The sequence below is a fragment of the Solanum stenotomum genome, chromosome 6, assembly GCF_019186545.1.
Source record: "Solanum stenotomum isolate F172 chromosome 6, ASM1918654v1, whole genome shotgun sequence".
Classification (NCBI taxonomy): Eukaryota; Viridiplantae; Streptophyta; class Magnoliopsida; order Solanales; family Solanaceae; genus Solanum; species Solanum stenotomum.
Window position 1 is genome coordinate 56984774 of NC_064287.1, and position 19321 is coordinate 57004094.

The window sequence follows — 19321 nt, forward strand, 5'->3', positions numbered from 1 at the left end:
AAAATCACTTGGCCCATCTTAACTTTACGAGCATCCTATTACCCTTACCCCCTATTCTTGTCTGAACTTATATTAAGACAATCCCGCGACCCTAAGCTGCCATGTGGGAAAGGCAGTGAACTCACCTCCAGTTAGGAGCGTAAAGGCTGCATAGAACTAACAGACTGAATATTTTCGATTAGAAGCTAACTTGTGCCAAGTGTAGGGGTGTTTTTAGTACTATGAATAGTAAGCAATAATTCGCGTCAAATTTGAAGGTGTTTTCACCTTGTCTCTTTATTTAATCTTCTCTTAACTTTGGATGCACGTACCATCATAATAAGACAACTTTGTTATTTGATATATTATTCTATTTCATAATTGCACCCTGTCAAAACCAACAAGATTGGCTAAAGTCTACATTAATTGCCTATAATACAAAAAACAAACCATCAATCCATGTAATTACAGTTCTTAGCATATTCTTAATAAGTTAAAAAAAAAATGTGTACACGTAAGGATGGAAAGAGATAGGCACAATAGGGGTTGAGAATCATGAGGTCGAGGTTGTGGAAAAGTTAAATTTTTTTTACAAGAGCATTCTAAAAAAAAGTGTCGATATTTTGATATTCGAAGATAGAATTAACAAGAGTTGGGAATTTGAACTAAAGGATTCTAACGTCAGAAATTTAAACTAAAGAACTATAAAAATTGCAAGTATGTGATACCTAAGATTCGAAGATCGTGGCAAAATCAGAAATTTAAACCAGAATCATATCCTAAACATGAAAATCCACATATTATGCATAAAGTACATGAATTCAAACTCAAACACAAGTGAAACATACAAAAAAATATAGCTAAAACACTCTAATTTTCACACCTTAGTGTATAATAAACATTATTTTCAGCATCTTTTGTTAATACCAATTTTTTTCAACTAATGATCTCTTTCCCTTCTCATATTTATATATTCCACTTATGATCCCTTCGTTAGAAGCAAAGAAAAACAAGTGAAAACTTTGTAAATTTCTAAGTAAATAACCAAAAATACAATTTTCTTGTTCTAGGCAACATACATATATGGGGAAGAAAGTCATAATGAATAATTCTCAATATCAAAAGAAGAAGAAATATGACTTCAACAAATTGATAAAATTGTTGAAACCAAAAGTATATATTACTGAGTCTTGTAATTTCAAGAATCTTGTTCAACAGCTAACTGGAAATAATAATGGTTCAATTATTTCTTCATCATCTACACCACCTCAAGATCAAGTAAGCCAAGAATTGGATTTTTGTGAAGAATATAAGAGAATAGAATCATGGTTATTATTGGAGTCTGATAATTATTATAACTATGTAGAGTATCATCAACAACAATTAGTATCTCTATATGATTTTGATTATGATTTATGTAATCTTTTCTGATTTATATAAACATTTCATGTGCATATATATAAATAGTCTGATCTTTAACGGCAATAGCTTAATTACCGCGAAATATGTATTTTTCTGACAAGTCGAGTCCATCGGTTTTCGACCTGTTTTTTGTAGTGTGTTTACTTGTAATTTTTGGTAAGTAGTAAATGTTACTCAAAAGGATAATTCCAAAGTGTCACATTTACAAATATTACATGTTCTTTTTTTGTACCATGCTATACAAGTGCACATTATGTAGTGAGAATAGGTGGGAGATACTGAGATTTGTTGCCAAGAATAGCAGCTTTTGAGTCTGGGAAGAACTTGAATCCAGGAAGTGTTGTAATCTGTCCTGTGTTCGAAATATCGATAGGGTAGCGAAGAAGGTGGCCTGGAAGATCTAGATCAAATGTATCACTTGAATAAAGTTTCCAGCTTTCATCAGCCATGCTATTTACTTTCCTAACACATTCTAGACTCGAGGGATCTGCGAAAGAGTCATCTGCATAGTTTAGATGTTCACACCATAAGGACATTCGAAAACCGTAGATTTTCCCTCTAGGTGGTTGATTAGATGCAAGATGATATGGCTGGTAGCCACCCATAGCAATCTCAGAATCTCTTGCACCATCCATTGACCTTTGATTGATGTTAGCAGATCCAATTATAATGTATTCATCATCAACTTCAAGAAAGAACAAAAGAAGCAAACATTAGTTTGATCAAAATGATCAATAGAGGCAAAATTGGTACTCCCTCCGTTTCAATTTGTTTGTCTGGTTTCTGACTTGAGACGGAGTTTAAGAAAGTAAAAAAGACTTTTGAATATTGTGGTCTTAAGCTAAAGATGTGTAGAATGTATCACTTAAACATGTCGTGAAAAGTTAGAATTGAAGAGTTGTTCAGAAAAGGAAAGAGATATTCTTTCTGAAACAGATTAAAAAGGAAAGTAAGACAAATTGAAATTGTTCACTCACCGATCATCATTTTTGAATGAACGTAGATCATAAAGCGTCTGAATTCTTGAGCTCTTGCATAATTAGTATCAGGAACTGGTTTCTGAGGAGGTTTGTATTCTCCAAGCTTTTCGACTTCACGGTTTCCAAGACAGAAGAATGTCAAATACTCTCTAGGATCAGCAGTAATATTTCCCTTGGCCTTAAGGGCATTGCATATGTCTGTGTACATCATTTCCATTGTCCTTTTTTGCCAATCTAGAATTGCCTGAACAGAATCACTTTCCGGTATACCTTCTGGCCACATCGGTAGAACAATGTAGACTGTAAATCTCTCCCCTGCTTGAATCTTGCTCACAATCTTAAGTGAGATTTCCTTTGGGATAAGATGCAAAGCTCCGATATCCTCGAGCTTGATATCATTTGCAGGCTTCCAACCATAGCAACTTCCAATAAAGTATTGGTTTTCAATGTAAATGAAGTTCTTAGCTCGACGAATGGCACTAATGTATGCATCGTGGATACTTTGATCAATGACGTTGTTTTTCCCAGTAACAAGGCCTACCTCAGAAGCTTCTTCGGGGTTTACAGGGAAGTCAGTAACAGCACCACCATCAATAGACCGAAATATTTGAACATTCCAGGTTTCTCTATCTCTTGATGCTGTAACTTCCGTTGGACGAATAATAAACTTATCAAGCTCATTCATTGAGTAGATAAATCTATTTCCAATCTGCTTCCTCCACCTTTGCTCAAAATTATACAAGACATCCCATGCAACGGGCCCTTCTAGCCTACAATGAATGTCATGCCAAGGCTCTCTTGGACCACCTTTCGCGATTGAAGAGCCTGGAAAGCTAGGCTGATAGAAATCTTGCTTATGCACTGTGTCCAATGTCCTGAATAATGAGTGATCTCGAGTATCATATCGTCCATCACAAAGATCAATACCACCAAGAAAACTTACTATCATCCTTTTATGTGACATCCCTCCTGGAATTTCAGTGTCTACAACGATCGTCTTTTGATGATGAGTAAACATTGTACCAACTTGAAACCCCTGAATCACTGTCTTTCCACTATCAGCATTACGCGGACATAAACAACAGTGGACATCTGTGTTCTTAAAATAATCCGCGGTTTCTTGATCATGAGTTGACATTAGTCCATCTCTTTTTAGTACCTCATCTGAAGTTATATCATCCCAAACCAACAAAAGAACATTAACTCCTTCACTTGCTTTCTTTTTCAGGAGCTCCCCGAGAGTAAGTTCTCCGCCTACCTTTGGCCTTTTTGGATTTCTTATCAAGGTAATTTTCGTATACACAGACCATCCGGCTATATAAATCATATGCTTTGCATTGTTGATTGCATCAAAAATATCTTCCCAACATCTCTGAGGTTCGAAAAGTCCTTGTGACTTGAGATAATTTGTGATATCATCGTCTGAAATGTCTGCATCGGGGTAAAGTGTAACTTGACATCCCTGTCTCTCCTTGAAAAACGTATATGGGACTCCTCCAAATGCAGGGGAGGTAATGCCTCTAGACCAATTACTGTCTTGCTTTATGCTATAGAACTGCAACCTTACATGGATTTTTGAATGACCACTTATCGGATGCCTCTCTTCATCTACTATAGGTACCCATCTATCGACTATATATCGATTCAAGACTTCCTCAACAGGGAGATAAGCTCTTCCAATTAGTGTTGCACTAACAGGATTCTCATCTTTTACTGTAAATATGATGTTAGAAACCTCATGAGCACAGTAGAATCGAAATGTGTCATTCCAATGAGGGTTGGAAGGCTCATTTTCCGCGATTCTAGTTCTTCCAACTCTAGCCTTATCTAAATCTATGGTTGCATAAAGTTTTGTAGCAGAAATCTGCAAAATTTGTAACACATTGTGAAAAAAAGTTTAAAATGGATAACGGATAGAACTTTCTCTGTCCCAATTTATGTGACATAGTTTGATTTGACACAAAGTTTAAGACAAAAACGAAGAGTTGTACTTCTTGACAGTTTGTGCGACTATAAATCATTTCATTAAGGGTAAAATGGTAATTTTGAAGTTAAACTGTTTCCAATTATAGAGAAGTGACATTCTGTTTAAGACGGACTATAAAGGAAAGTATGTCACATAAATTGGGACAGATACAACAACAAACTAATTGTATTAAAGACAGTACCTTTGGCGCGCAGAAGAACAATTTCTTGACATTGTTCAAAACTCTTTTGGTTAATTTCTGGGGAGATGTCTATAAGTAAAGATATGGAGATTAGAAAAATGCTTGAGGCTAAAATGGATCAAATATTAATAAGCACATACATATGTATTATCACCATTATATTGAGAATTCATTTGTACTAATATAATGTCATCAACCTTAATCAACACTTGTTAGGCATCACACTTCATTGGTTTTAGATTTTAGTAATTTCTATAACTGATTGAGCTAAAAATAGCTGACAGATGTATAGTATATGTATAATATGTGTGATCGTGTATAATGAGGTATAATTTATGTATATAGATTAGAAAAAGTAAACAATAAATTTGTCCAGATATTTCCATTAGCTATATGTTGTTTCTTCTCCATGGGAAAATGAAGCAACAAGATTTTGTGTCACATGGCTAGATTTTTGTCATTTTTATATCTTGAATTACTATACTATAGGAGTAATAAATTTCTAAGGCACACAACCCTTTGTATACAAAATATTATTCCAAGTTATAACAACAATAATATGTCTCTCGTGAGTGTGGCATGCACCTTTGTATCTTTCTTATTCGCAAATAATCTCACCTAATGACGCTTCAAAAAGCTTAGATTCTATAGATGTGACTATAAACCCTTTAATATATATCTTAAATCATGTAATTGGAAGGCGTTAGCCTCTAAAACCTTTTATACTTTAGAATACACCATGAGCAGTCATACTCATCATATCATAAAAGATTGAATGAGTTCATTAACATTAAAATTTAAACCATGATTTCATAGTTTTACTACAAAAATATCCCTCTTAACCATGTGCAATTATGACCAAACTAGTAGATGAACTAATTGACTTGTAAATTTTTCTTTGTTTTTCTCTCTTTTTTTTCATTGCTTATTGTCAAATTATAGAGGTGGATTTGGTATTTAAAATTGATGGAATCAGAATAATTGTGATTGTATGAATAAAACTTAAAAGAGATAATTAATGGTAATAAGTATATTTAAAATATCACGTTTTTGTGAGTTTTCTATCTGATAATGCAGGTGTTATTAGGTATATTTTTTTTACTACATACCTAAACTATCATCAATTATCTTTTCAAAACACAACTCAACTATCCATTATTCTCTTTTCCCACCTGAACGATGGTGATATTTCAGGAAGAAAAAGAAAACAACCGACAATTAATGTATATTTAGATAAATAGCTAGTAATAATTCAAGTAGGAAAAACAAACCACTAATAATTCAAATAGAAAACTCACAAAAATATGATACTTCAGATAATTTTTTTTATCATTAACTCAAGTTAAAATTCTTTTTTCATATGTATACATAGTTCGAGCAGAAAACTTACCGGTCCACAACAATCAGCACAACCGGTCCTTATCTTATCAATTTCATAAATTGTAGCATGAAGAGTCCCATGCAACAAACGTGGACCCATTTTTCACCTAAGATGGAGAAAAAATAAAAGCAAGTCAAATGAGATAAAAATATAAACTACAAAAAATGAAGAAAGTAAGTAATAAAGATAAAGAACCTTAAAAAGGTAGTTTTTGTCCTTAAGGAGATGAGAATTTGTGATATACTATTAATAAAGACTTATATATATAAAGAAGACAAAAAAAGGTTTTACTAAAATTCTTGGAATCATGTAATACATGAGTTGAAGCAACTTCTTTAGGAGGAATCACCTATTCTAAAGAAAGAATTATCTTTTGCTTTGATTTGCTTTGTTTGTGAGGTTTGTGTATTTGATCCCAAAGAAGAAGTAAATAATTTCATGATTTCTACAATATTGTATGCGCTTGCAAATACACAATTTATTTTTTCTAGTCAATATACATAGATTATACACATACTATATATGGATTATACATATAGTATACAATTACCAACTATTTTAGTTTAATTAGTTAGGTGGACAGGTATTATAAAAGGGTATTTATTTCTATATTATACTAAGGATGGAACACCCCCCCACCCCCACCTTAAAAAATATATATATTAAAAAGAAATTACCAAAATACCCTTTTTAAAACCTAAATAGCCTATTAAACACTTCTTATTAACCTAAACTATTTTAAATAACTTACACAAATAGTCCAAGTAACCCTTCATACTCAACCGTTAATAGAAGCTTAGAAGCATCCTTTTTCTTTGCCTCAAGAGTTGTTTGGCAAGATTCTCAAGCAAAAGCAATATTAATCATGTTACATGTATGAACTTAGTAGAATTAGCAACAAATTTTGTTCCTATTTTGTTCATAGCAAAACCAATATTAGTCCGGTCCTATTTTGTTCATAGCTAACGAAAATATGTCACGGAGTAGACTTAGCAACAAGTTTTGTTGTTTAGCTACAAAATTGTTTTTCGTTACTCCATCATTATTACTCAATCCAATTATGTGTGATTAAAAATCTAGACAATTAATTTATAAAATAAAGAATATAATATGTTCTCACTATATTAAACTGAAATCACACACCCAAAAGTATAGACTATAGTCTATAGATATATATATCCAAACAGAGTTCTAACAGCTTGAATATGAAGAACTTTATAATATTTTTTTGAAAATATAACAGAACACATATCCTTCTCTTCTCTTGTAAATGTAAAGAGAAATATAAGTAGCAAGAAAACCATAGTTAAATGTGAACAATGTAGAACAGTTCAATTTCTTCCGAAAATCGACTTTATTGACAAAGACTATAAGACCAACGGCCAACGCTGTTAAACTGATTGTGTACTTTGATTTTTCACTGATGGCAATATGCTGAATCTTCATACTTTCCATCCCACCTGTTGATCAGATCATGTTCAACGATGAAGTTACTCACGAGTCCTTCTTTTCTCAGATACAACGTTAAGCAAGAACAATCGTATATACAGTATGCAAATGAAACTTGCACCAGTTCATACCTGTCTTGTTCATTTTCTGAAACCTTAAGCTCGAAATCTTCTTCAAATGGCTCAAATACAAGGTTGACTTGCTCGTCCTCAACGTTTTCAAGAGTTGAAGGGTCCCACTGAGGATGATTGCAGGTTAGATAACAACGTCCCAAGGTGGAGAGGACGCAAAGAGAGAGTAAAGTTAGTATAATCACATATGTGTGAGTGTGTGTGTGAGTGAGAGAGACATACTTTCGGAGAATTGTCCTTGTCAATGGTAAGAGCTCTGATACCCTTCATAATATGAGAGGGAATGCAAGTTAGATTCGAGAAGATCAATTATATCGAAAGCTGAACAGCATTTTTCAGTGATTACCTCATAGACATCACCAGATATTCTTGCTCTTAGTGTATTTATTGTTATTCTGAATTCTTTCTTCAGACATTCAGATAAGGTTTGTTTCCTCCCTTCCCGAATCTGAAAATATTCGAACATATATAAAACAGTGCAGAGTATACAGCATAAGAGAAGCAACTCTTTTGATCAAAAGGATTAGCAATGTAACATTGATAGGAATCCAAAAACTCGTCAAACTGCTACTAAATATGCATCACAGGATTCGGTTAACGCATAACAAGTCAAGCATATCTTTCCCTTTTAACTCAAAATGTACAACTGATGTAACATTTTCACCATATCCTTCAAAGCAATTACTGTCTACAACTTATTAGGAGCACGGACATTGTCCGCACAAAAGCCAGTATCACTATGAACCTACTAGTAACAGGAAAAGTCGAATGAGCATAGTCTGCTCCACTAGAATTCAAATGAAACAACAATGCTTTTGTCCTAATTCACAGTTAGGTGCTACTTTACATAAGTTTGAAGAAGATAGACTATTCCAGCACTTGATAAATTGAGAGCTGCTGTATCAATTACGAAGGGGATGTGACCATTTTGATGGTCTACTCTATGATAGACTATAAGGACTGAGAAAAGAAAGATTATATGAACCATCACCATATCCGGGAAGGAAAGTATTGACTGATTTTGTATGAAACAAAAAGGAGGAACTAACCGATCTTAGAGTGATTTTTAGACCTGTTGGGGATGACCGTTTTAGGCCTTTAAGCACCGGCACAATCCAACCATTTCCCTCTTTGCCTGCCTCAGTTTCCTGAAAAGAAAGAAACCATCAAGTTATCTATGTTATATCTCTCACAAATCATCATGTTTACAATGCTGTGAAGAATTGTCTTACAAATGAACTGATAATATCTGCAACAGAATCCTTGGAGAAGCACTCATCAATTATTGACTGCCTGCATGAGCTAACATATGTTACTCTTGATTTTCTTGATGAAAGAGTATAGAGTACATTAATTAAGACAAATGTTACTTTTTCAAGATACTTTCTTCATCGATCTGAACGTCTGTCGAGAATTCCTTGATTGCAGATCCAACAGCAGCCTCGTCGCCAGTGTTTAAGCTTATTAAGTGCTTCTCTAGCTCTGGCAGTTTCTGACATTTTAAATAGCAAATAGAGTTAACTCTATAATTGGTCAAAGAACAGAAAATACAATCTCAAGTCATTCACAAAATCGAACACCGTTAAAATTTTCTGTACTTGATGTTTTAAATTTTTTTGTGCTTCATCCATCTGCAGGGACTATGTTGATTTTCTGGCTGTCTGGCATAAAAGTCCTATTATGAACTAGGGAACCTGACGAGAGACGAATCAAACAACGTTTGTTGATAAAGTGATTTATAAGAGAAATATAACTCAGCCCTCGTTTCCATTAGTCAGGCTTTCTTGGATGACTCATTCCAGTCTGAATCACACAGTCGAAGGAGTTGGTTGGCAGTTCAAACCTTAGATGAAAGCATTCTCTAAGGGCACTGCCCGAAGGGACTCTTCGCAGTATGTACATGTATCAATCAAAGTGAATTTTGTTCTGGTGGGATCCATTCAATAAAAGAAAGAAAAATCAATTCAAGGCCAAAGGCCATAAGGGTGTCGAGGGGGCGGCCCTATGAAGCTACAGTAGGGGAGGGAGAGATTCTTTTTCTTTACTAGAGCCAAGACTATACAGGGAGAGAAAGACTTAAGTCGACTCAAGTGGAAATAATCCTGGATTTGAATAATTTCAAATTAAATAATGTACATACAAGTTTATCAACATGTAGGAGAACTGGAGAAGGTATTATATTTCATTCTGGATTTGCAGGATTGACTATGTAAATGAATTGTATGATATATCTCTACCTTCAAGCTATTAGCCAAATTCTTTTGGTTGAGCTAGAACGCCAAGGAATTATAAGATATCAAAGAGATTGGAGCGCACACATGTTCCAAACTACAATTTTTGTCCATTAGACTCACCTCCAGAGGTACAAAATGTGTTGCAAGTCCAGCAGCAACCAATTCTTTACCGTTCAGCCTCGCTCCAGTTAAACCCAAGTATTCCCCTACATAAACAGTAAATGCATCACAAATTCTCCCTTGGCTCTTCGATTAACATAAATAGCATAAAGACAAACTACCTTGTCCCGAAGCTATTTTAATGCTTACCGAGTCTACCAGGAAGCCGAGAAAGCATGTATGAGAAACCACAGTCTGTGTGGAAGCCTATACTTGCTTCAGGAGTGGAGAAAACCTATAAAACAAGAGTAAGATGCAATATAGTTCATGCATTACTTGAAGAATTAAAAGTACAATATCCAGTAGTAGATATATATGTACGAACCGTCTTTTCAGTCACAACAGAGAACTTCATTGGAGCCATTAAGGATGCACCTCCACCCATTGAGATTCCATGAGCAAGAGCAATCTGTACAGTGCATAAAACGAAAGTCGGAGACAAGTTTTCAGAATCAACACGTACTCGTTTATATTTCAATATAAGGATTTCAGAAGAGTCGTATGAATACTGCACCGTGGTTTTCTTATATGTATGAATGTGATTGCAAAGCCAATACATTCGATAAACAACTTCAAGGCAGGAATCCTCTGTAAAGTACAAGTTCCAAATGCCAGTCAACAAATGGTAATTCAATAGTCTAAAGCTATGTTGCTCGAACTCTCCAAAAATGCTGCAGCACAGTGTCAGATCCTCCAAAAGTAATGATCCGACACGCACCTGGTGACATTTTTAAGAGTCCAAGCAACATAGGTCTAAAGTAAACAACTGAACTTTTACTGTTACAGTCTCTTACTTGAATTCCTGCCATTATAGAACATTTTCAAATCCCCGCCAGCAGAAAAAGCGCGGCCAGCTCCCTGTTCATTTTATGAAAAACGAAAACAAGGCTAAACAACATTTTCAAAATTCTCATCTCAATCATTTGTTAGCAGTAGCTAGAGATTACAATAATATAAGAAACAATAAAATTTGAAAATTTTGGAGAGCAGAAACAGATTACTAACCTTGATGATAACAAGTTTTGCTTTCTCATCTTTCTCCCACTTCTCAAGATTCGCTGCCAGCGGTTCTACCTACTTGAAGGAAATTAAAAGTTTTATTACATACACTAATGTTCTGAACTATATTTACATAATCAGGTCACTAACAAGCTACTTAAAACTTAAAAGCAAATCTTTATGATATGTATTACTCCGTCCGTTTCAATCTGGTTGACGGTTGTCTTCTGTTTCAAAAAAAGAATGTCTCTTTTCTTTTTAAACAACTCTTTTAATTTCAACTTTCTACCTGACATGCTTAAAACGGCAAGATTAAAAGACATTTTAGTACATTCTACTTTATCTTTAGCTTAAGACCACAAGATTCAAAAGTCTTCTTAATTTCTTAAGCTTTGTACCAAGTGAAAGCCAGACAAACAAATTGAAACGAAGGGAGTAATTGGTAGCTTTCTTAAACTTCGTACCAAGTGAAAGCCATACAATCAAATTGAAATGAAGGGAGTAATTGGTAGCTTTCTTAAACTCCGTATCAAGCTAAAGCCAGACAAACAAATTGAAATGAATGGAGTAATTGGTAGCTTTCTTAAACTCCATGTCAAGTGATAGCCAGACAAACAAATTGAAACAAAGGGAGTATTGGTAGCTTTTCTTAAACTCCGTGTCAAGTGAAAGCCAGACAAACAAATTGAAACAAACGGAGTAATTGGTAGCTTTCTTAAACTCCGTAGCAAGTGAATGTCAGACAAACAAATTGAAATGAAGGGAGTAATTGGTAGCTTTCTTAAACTTCATACCAAGTGAAAGCCAGACAAACAATTGAAATGAAGGGAGTAAATGGTAGCTTTCTTAAACTCCGTACCAAACAAATGTTAGACAAACAAATTGAAAAGAAGGGAGTAATTGGTAGCTTTCTTATACTCCGTGTCAAGTGAAAGCCAGACAAACAAATTGAAACGAACTGAGAAATTGGTAGCTTGCATAGATGAATCCGAAATTTGAACTTCATTGTTTTAGAATCAACATTTTACCACAACTACATGATCTAAGCTAAAGTTACTGAACCCTATAGGTTCTTCACTAGGTCCACCCAAAATCTTTACACTATCGATGCATATAACTTAAATCCGATGTAACTAGAAATAGATAATTTCAAGAATTCTAATTCTTCAACATACCACTTTGGGTGAAATGATATTCAACTGTTTTGGGTTATTCAAGGTAACAACTCTAACATTTCCAAGTTCTTCAACCAAAACAACCTGAAATGAACAATCAAAAGAATTCAAGAATCAAGATCCACTAGAAGATAATTGATTGAAACATGTAAAGAACTTAACTTTATACCCTTTAATTGAAATTTCAACTAACCTCTTGTTCAAGATTTACTGTTTCTTGAGCCATGATTAATCAAATTCCCAAAACAAGAACCTTTATAAGGAAAACACAATTTCAATCAAGAGAATCTTAAATACAAATGCTTCTTATAATTCCACGAGCGAAATCTGGAGAGGAAAGAATATACGCACAACTTAAAACAAAACAAAAGAAGAAGGTGGGATTGCACTTACAAGATCAAATTAGGATGTTGAAAGTGACTTGTAATGCAATAATAAAAAAGAAGAGCAACATAGGCTATGGAGTTTTTAATAGTAGACTAGTTGTGGATGGTTGTTGGCTGAGTTCCCTTCCTAGTGTTTGGTAACATAATTACCTACCTACCTACCACTACCCCTTTTTAACTCTTTTTTTTTCTTTTCAGAAAGTATTTAATAAACACTTTTTGAAAAATATGTTCTTTTGTTTTAATTTGTTTGTATTATAATAATTTAAAATAAAATTTAAGAAAATAAATAAAAATTCTGAATCTTGTGGTTTTAAATCAAGCAGAAAGGCTTAAATATGTCACCAAGCTTTGAGAAAATGCTCATTTATGTCATCCGTTAAAAGTTTGGCTCATCTATGTCATTTCTGTTTGAGAAAAGGTTCATCCATGCAATTATTTGTTAACTGAAATAGCATAAATGAGCCAAACTTTAAAGGGATTGCATCGATGAGCCTTTTCTCAAAGTTTGATGGCATATTTGAGTCTTTTCCTTTTAAAAAATGATTTAATTAATGACGTGGTTGAATGATAATTGACCACATGTAAAAAATGATTTTGCTCTAACCGAAACTTTTTTTTAGTTAACAAATAATGGTATAGATGAGTCAAACTTTAAATGGACGACATAGATGAACCTTTTCTCAAAGTTTGATAGCATTTTTCCTACTATAATCGATCACATATTGTTTAAATATCAAATAAAATTATGTAAGATCCCTTGATCAATTGCTAATATGCCTTTGAATATTAAACGAACATTTATGTGACTTCATGGTTTGATTATCTGACTAACCCGTTCAGCAGCCCATATTGACTCGCTTGAGTCCTGCCAACCCCATATTGAATTTTGTGGTGCGATGATACCTTAGGTCGTTTGAACTTTTTAAAAATGTTAATAGGTATGTATCAGAAACTTTAAAAGTAAATGTATTGACATGAGTGTGACAATAAGATTGAAGAGTTCAAGCAACATAGATGATATCTCAAGAGATTGAACATGCGACAGTTAATCAAAACCTTAGTTACTGTTTAGTTTGGCATAGTAAAAATAATATATAGTATAAAATATTTTTAATATTCTTTAACTTTATACACTTTTAGAGATAATTGCATTTTTAATCATGCTAATACATGTATTATAACATTGATTTTTAATACTATGGTTTGCTAACTACTCCGCCAATTTTAATTTGTTTTTAGCATGTGTTTGACTTAACATGAAGTTTTTTAAAATAGGATTGTTGAGTCTTGTGGTCTTAAATTAAAGATATGCCAAACATATCAATATATTCTTTAATCTTTTGTTGGTCTTAAACATGTTATGTGAAAAGTTGAAATTAAAGAGTTGCTAAAAATATTTTTTACACGGACTACCAAAAAAAGTAGGCTAAACAAATTGAAACCAAGAGAATGTTAGTTATACATATGATAATACCAAATATTTTTAAAATGTACCAAATAAAGAATAAATATTATCATAACTAATAAATGTATTATTTTTTCTAATACCTTCTACCGAACGATCCTTATTCTTTATTCAAATTTATAGAATGGATTTTATGGGCTACCAAATTTTCCTATTGCAACCAATATAAAGTGAACTGGGCCGGGCCTCAAGACCCAAAGACTGTCTATTTTAGGAGAACAAATTGGGTTGAAAAGATGTTGGAAGTAGCCACTATTTGGGCTACTATTTAAGTTAAGTGTAGGTTTACAAAATATTTAAAGTTTAGCCACTTGAAAAGGGGGAATTGACAAGAAAAAGAAGTGGTTGCACAAATCATATGTAATTTCAAAGTTCATCATTAATTCAAAATCTATTAGCGTTTCCTAATTGGGAGGGATATTATATTGGGTCGAATCGATCTACATGAACGATCTAATTTTGTTCAATCAAAATTAATTAACTTAACATTCCATAACAAATACAGCCTCCCAATAGGATTCTCTAAGGGAAAAGAAAATAAAAACATATGTTAGAAATTAATTTACTCCACAATATTTAATTTATTATTCTACATATATATATAATTTTTCCTAAATGGTGAAATTAGATGCATCATATTCCACTAGAAAAACAAAAATGAGAAGTGAGACCTTGATTGATACAAACATCAGCATTTCATCTGGAAGAACTTCGACATGTGTTTTGACTGTTGGTTACAATTTTCCAAGAACCAATGGTTTCCAAGAAATATAACATGTCCGATACGATAAAATTAGTTTATAAAAATATAATTATTCAATTCAAATAACATGTGTTGTTGACCTATTTATATATATATATATTAACTTAACCAATTTTGATTCGTTCAATAAGCACATTTAAAAATCGGATTAATAAAAATCGTCAAAATATTCTTTAAAAAACAATTTTTTTTGGTTTGATATGTAACATTTTTTATAAGTTCTTAAACAAGTTATTAGAAAATGAATAAATAATTTGAAATGTAATAAGTATTGAACAGATTGAATTACGACTTGTATGTTAGTCTAGTGAATTGGTCAACTAATTCAATATTTCATTTTGATAGTTAAAATTCAATTTAGACCGCTCATTTAATATCCGAGTAACAAATTAATAATTTGTAAATTTTACTTAAATTTAGCTAAAGAAAAGTATTTAGGGAGCATTTAATTACATGATGGAGAAGAGTATACATTTATTAGATTTGTGGAAAGTATACTATAGAAGAAAACAAGAGTTGACTGACTTAGAATTAGAATGAGTGAATGGAAATAGTGGAAGAGTACCTGACTCCCTCCATCTCAATTTATATGATATTATTTATTTATTGAGAGTAGGACAATTTAAGTTTGATTGGAAATTTGCGCATGAAATCTTTAAATTTCTTGAAACTAAATTTATATATTTGTAAACTATATTAAAAAAAATATATTATAAGTCACAATAATTAACAATTTAAAATATTTAAAGGATATATATAAAAAATTTATAGTCGAAGATAGACTTAGTTGAATCTCTAAATCTGAGGTGCCACATAAATTGAAAGGGAGAGAGTATCTTGTAACTCAGTTACAAATACATTTTATATATTTTAAAATTTAATACTTTGGTACCTTATATTATACAACATCGTTATAAAATATAGTGACATAGTTACAAATATACCTCTTGTATATAAAAATCAAACATGAATAAAACATCTCACATTAGCAGAGTTTTGACATGATTGCTAATTAACATGATTCTAAAGTATAATCGCTGCACAAAACATTTCACATTAGCAGATTAGTCCAGTGAAGAGGAAGGGAAAGGGTCGTACCTTATTCAAGAGGTGTGATGTAGAGGGTTATTGACAGTTTAACCTAATTCAAGTGTCAGTAATTGTTTTCACGATTTAAACCCGAAAATTCACATGGCTCTAGTTATTGAAATTTTGAAGACAAAACTTTGGAAATTTTGAAACTATTGAAGAAAAAAAGTGAAGTCATTAATTTGGTCCGTTGAAGACGTTATTTTGTTTTCCATCTCACCTTCTTCCTTACGTCCACATGCATTATATATGTAATGCAACGACTCTTGGTGAATTCATGAAGATATACTTATTAAAGCATGTTTGTTACGATGGAAAATGTTTTTTCTGAAAAAATAAGTGAGTTTCTTACCTATTTATCGTTGTTTGTAAGCAAGCAAAAGATAATATTATCTCAAAAGTTCTTATTTTTCTTATTCCATTAGGGAAGTGAGAATGATCCCACATAATTGGACCGGGACGAGATTCTTGGACTCATTATATAGCTAGGGGGATTTTTCTTCTTTTGAGCTAAGTTTTTAGGGTGTGAGTTAGACCCATGATTTACGTTTTAATGTGGTATCAAAATCAAATCCATATATATGATCAATGTGGGGCCTCGGACTATGCAGGGAGAGAGGGTGATGATATATCCCCGAGGCCCCGATCCATGATTGTACACGCTCCAATTCGGACAATGTCCGGGTGTTGGAAGGGTGGGGGTGGGTGATGAGAATGATCGTCAGACGACGAGATCTCTAGATTTCTTATATGGCTTGGACAATCATCCCCTTTGAGCTAGCTTTTGGAGTGTGAGTTGCGCCCCAAAATCCATTTTATTAGAAAGTTTTTTCTAATTTTTATGAAACTTATTTTTCTAAAAAGAATATTTTTTATGAAAAACATTTTTCAGAATATATTTTCCTCCGTCCCAAGTCCACCCTTAATGACTTTTATAATACATGTCATCTTCATAAGTCATAACATACTGATAATTCTAATAACTGCATTGTCCTAATCTTTAATGCGTGTTATTTACGACTTGCAAATTAATATATTTCTATTTCCACCCTATAAATACCCTCAAAATATAAACTATTTTCCTCAAGGCAATTTCTCAAGCATTTCAAAAAAAAAAAAAAAAACACCCTCTTTCTTTCCAAGAATTAAAATTATCTCACCCTCAAATCAATATTTNCTTGCAAATTAATATATTTCTATTTCCACCCTATAAATACCCTCAAAATATAAACTATTTTCCTCAAGGCAATTTCTCAAGCATTTCAAAAAAAAAAAAAAACAAAAAAAAAACACCCTCTTTCTTTCCAAGAAATAAAATTATCTCACCCTCAAATCAATATTTATATTCCCCTTTTCAAACCTAGAGAATGAATAAGGTATTTATATATTTTTTAAATGTGTTTTTTTTTACTAATTTGAGTCTTGTTTTAATTGAAAAATGATATCTAACTAGCAAAGTGGCTATATTTTTTTAAAATTATATTGGTTCATTTACTAATGTATGGTCTTATAAAATTTGGGCAGCAAAAGGTTGTTATTAGGTTATCCATAAATGGTCATGATAAAAAATCAAGGTCCAAGGCATTCAAAATTGCTGTTTCTCAGCCAGGTATGTAAGGTACATGTCATATATTTATTAGTTAGGTGCATACATTCGGTCCTTCGTTTCATTTTAGGTGATACAGTTTAGAAAACGATGAGGTCAGTCAAAACCTATCCTATTAGGTTAACCTCAACAAAAAAAAACTTTATATATGTGTGTATATATCTTGAAGAACTACTATCATGTATTTTAAAAGGACCCTTCAAATATATCTGTTGGATTTGGACATCGAATCATCGTGCCCCTTAGGCCCTCAAATTACTTCAATTAATGTACTAAAGATAGTGATGCACCTATCGTGTCCAAATCCTGAGTCCGTCTCTGCCACTAAATATTTCAAACTCCTATTGATTTTTCTATGTCCCTCTAGGTGTGAATTCAGCAGCTATGAAAGGGGGAGAAAATAACCAATTAGAAGTGGAGGGGGAGCAAATTGATGCAGCAGTGCTAACCAAATTGCTTAGGAAGAAATTGAAGAAAGGAGCAGAGTTGTTAAGTGTTGGCCCTATTGACAAGAAAGATGGTGACAAAAAAGATGATCCAAAAATAGAATTAGTTCCATATCATGTTGTACCTCAATATCCATTTTATGAAGTTACAGAATCATATCAAGGTGGTTGCTCAATTTTATGAAAGTAGTGTCGATTTATTGTCACAATTCATGAAGTAATATATTGTTGGGTTTTAAAGGAGTGAATAGGAAATGAAGGGTTGTGACTTTGTCAAAGGGTTGTGACCTTTATGAAATGTTGTGTCTCTTCTAAAGGGTTGTGACCGTTTGAAAGGTTGTGCCTTTTCCAAAGGGTTGTGACCTTTCTGAAATGTTGTCTTTTTTCCAAAGAGTTGTGACCTTTACCCTTTGTTGGCTATAAATAGAGAGATTTTCTCTCATTTTTCTGCCTTGAATTCTTTCCTTCTTCTGCATATATTTCTTACAAAACAAAATTGATCGATCGTGTCTGTGTGTGATCTCGTTGCTGTCTTTTTGAGTTAGTTGAAATTATCGAAGTTTGAGGTACCGCTATTTCTTTAATGGTTAATCCGTTTTATCTTGGGAGGAATTAATCTATAACCTCGGGCACTTGAGAGAATTAAATTTCTTAAGAACACACAGTGGGTTCTGTAGACTCGGATAGTTCTTTTCATCTTTTATTATTTCTGATTTGCTAATCTGAATACATGAGATAACATATATGAGTTTGAATTTGAAGTTGTTGAGTTTGAATTTATCCATGTTACTATATAAATAAATTAACCTACAATAACGTGTAACTCTTCATAGCAAGTCTGATACTATAACTTAAAATGCAGAGTAACTATTTACTATATATATTCAGGTAGATTGCTTTTATAGTGTCAACGTATATAACTTAAATCGTTATGATAATTACTAGTCAAAAATAGCAAAACAATTACTTATATACAAAAGAAAAGGGAGATTTAAGCAAACCTATTTTTTTGGTGTTGCCAATTGGTATTGATGGATCTGCCTGTCTCCTCTGGTACCAACTAGGAAGAGTGTCAATTTTTTTTGACAATGCTGTTCTTAGTTGGCATCCAGGGAGCCAGGCAGAACAATTTCATTTCTTGGACTTGGATATATATATATATATTCCTGCAAATTTCCACAAAGAAAATGTGACGTTAACAAGTTGACTCATGTGTCCTAAATCAACGCAAGTGTTACTACTAGAAGAGAAAGAAATTAAGCAATATTACATTCGATTCATATTATATGTCTTTATTATAACAATATTAATTGGAGAAGTATGGTGAATTCTGAAGAGTCAATAAAGTTTTTCGAACAATTAAATACTTAGGAACAAATTTAATTTTCCAAAACGACAAATAATATGGACCAAATGAAGGGACTCTCACCTACACCTTATTTTGTAGCTCTTCCCTTTACTTTACTTCACTTGTTATCACTAGACT

General features: G+C 32.8%; 3 protein-coding genes across 3 annotated transcripts; 1 reads left to right on the forward strand and 2 right to left on the reverse strand.

The window, feature by feature from the left end:
• Window positions 1-1569: 1569 nt before the first annotated feature.
• On the reverse strand, window positions 1570-6152 carry LOC125867260 (phospholipase D alpha 1-like). Its single transcript, XM_049547691.1, has 5 exons — window positions 6126-6152; window positions 5940-6036; window positions 4550-4618; window positions 2379-4245; window positions 1570-2086 (listed from the first exon to the last, which is right to left on the reverse strand). Exons 2-5 carry the CDS (start codon window positions 6027-6029, stop codon window positions 1653-1655), a joined length of 2460 nt encoding a protein of 819 aa, XP_049403648.1. The 5' UTR covers window positions 6030-6036; window positions 6126-6152; the 3' UTR covers window positions 1570-1652.
• A 982-nt stretch (window positions 6153-7134) lies between these two features.
• LOC125868320 (3-hydroxyisobutyryl-CoA hydrolase-like protein 5) lies at window positions 7135-12600 on the reverse strand. Its single transcript, XM_049548976.1, has 16 exons — window positions 12471-12600; window positions 12271-12330; window positions 12078-12161; window positions 10909-10977; window positions 10698-10761; window positions 10418-10491; window positions 10229-10312; window positions 10054-10138; window positions 9865-9950; window positions 8881-9002; window positions 8743-8803; window positions 8560-8658; window positions 7857-7958; window positions 7733-7774; window positions 7511-7617; window positions 7135-7390 (listed from the first exon to the last, which is right to left on the reverse strand). Exons 2-16 carry the CDS (start codon window positions 12301-12303, stop codon window positions 7348-7350), a joined length of 1155 nt encoding a protein of 384 aa, XP_049404933.1. The 5' UTR covers window positions 12304-12330; window positions 12471-12600; the 3' UTR covers window positions 7135-7347.
• Window positions 12601-17054: 4454 nt separating this feature from the next.
• Window positions 17055-18092, forward strand: LOC125867947 (heavy metal-associated isoprenylated plant protein 12-like). Its single transcript, XM_049548536.1, has 3 exons — window positions 17055-17159; window positions 17308-17392; window positions 17757-18092. The coding sequence occupies exons 1-3, from the start codon at window positions 17151-17153 to the stop codon at window positions 18017-18019; spliced, it is 357 nt and encodes a 118-aa protein (XP_049404493.1). The 5' UTR covers window positions 17055-17150; the 3' UTR covers window positions 18020-18092.
• The last annotated feature ends 1229 nt before the right edge of the window (window positions 18093-19321 follow it).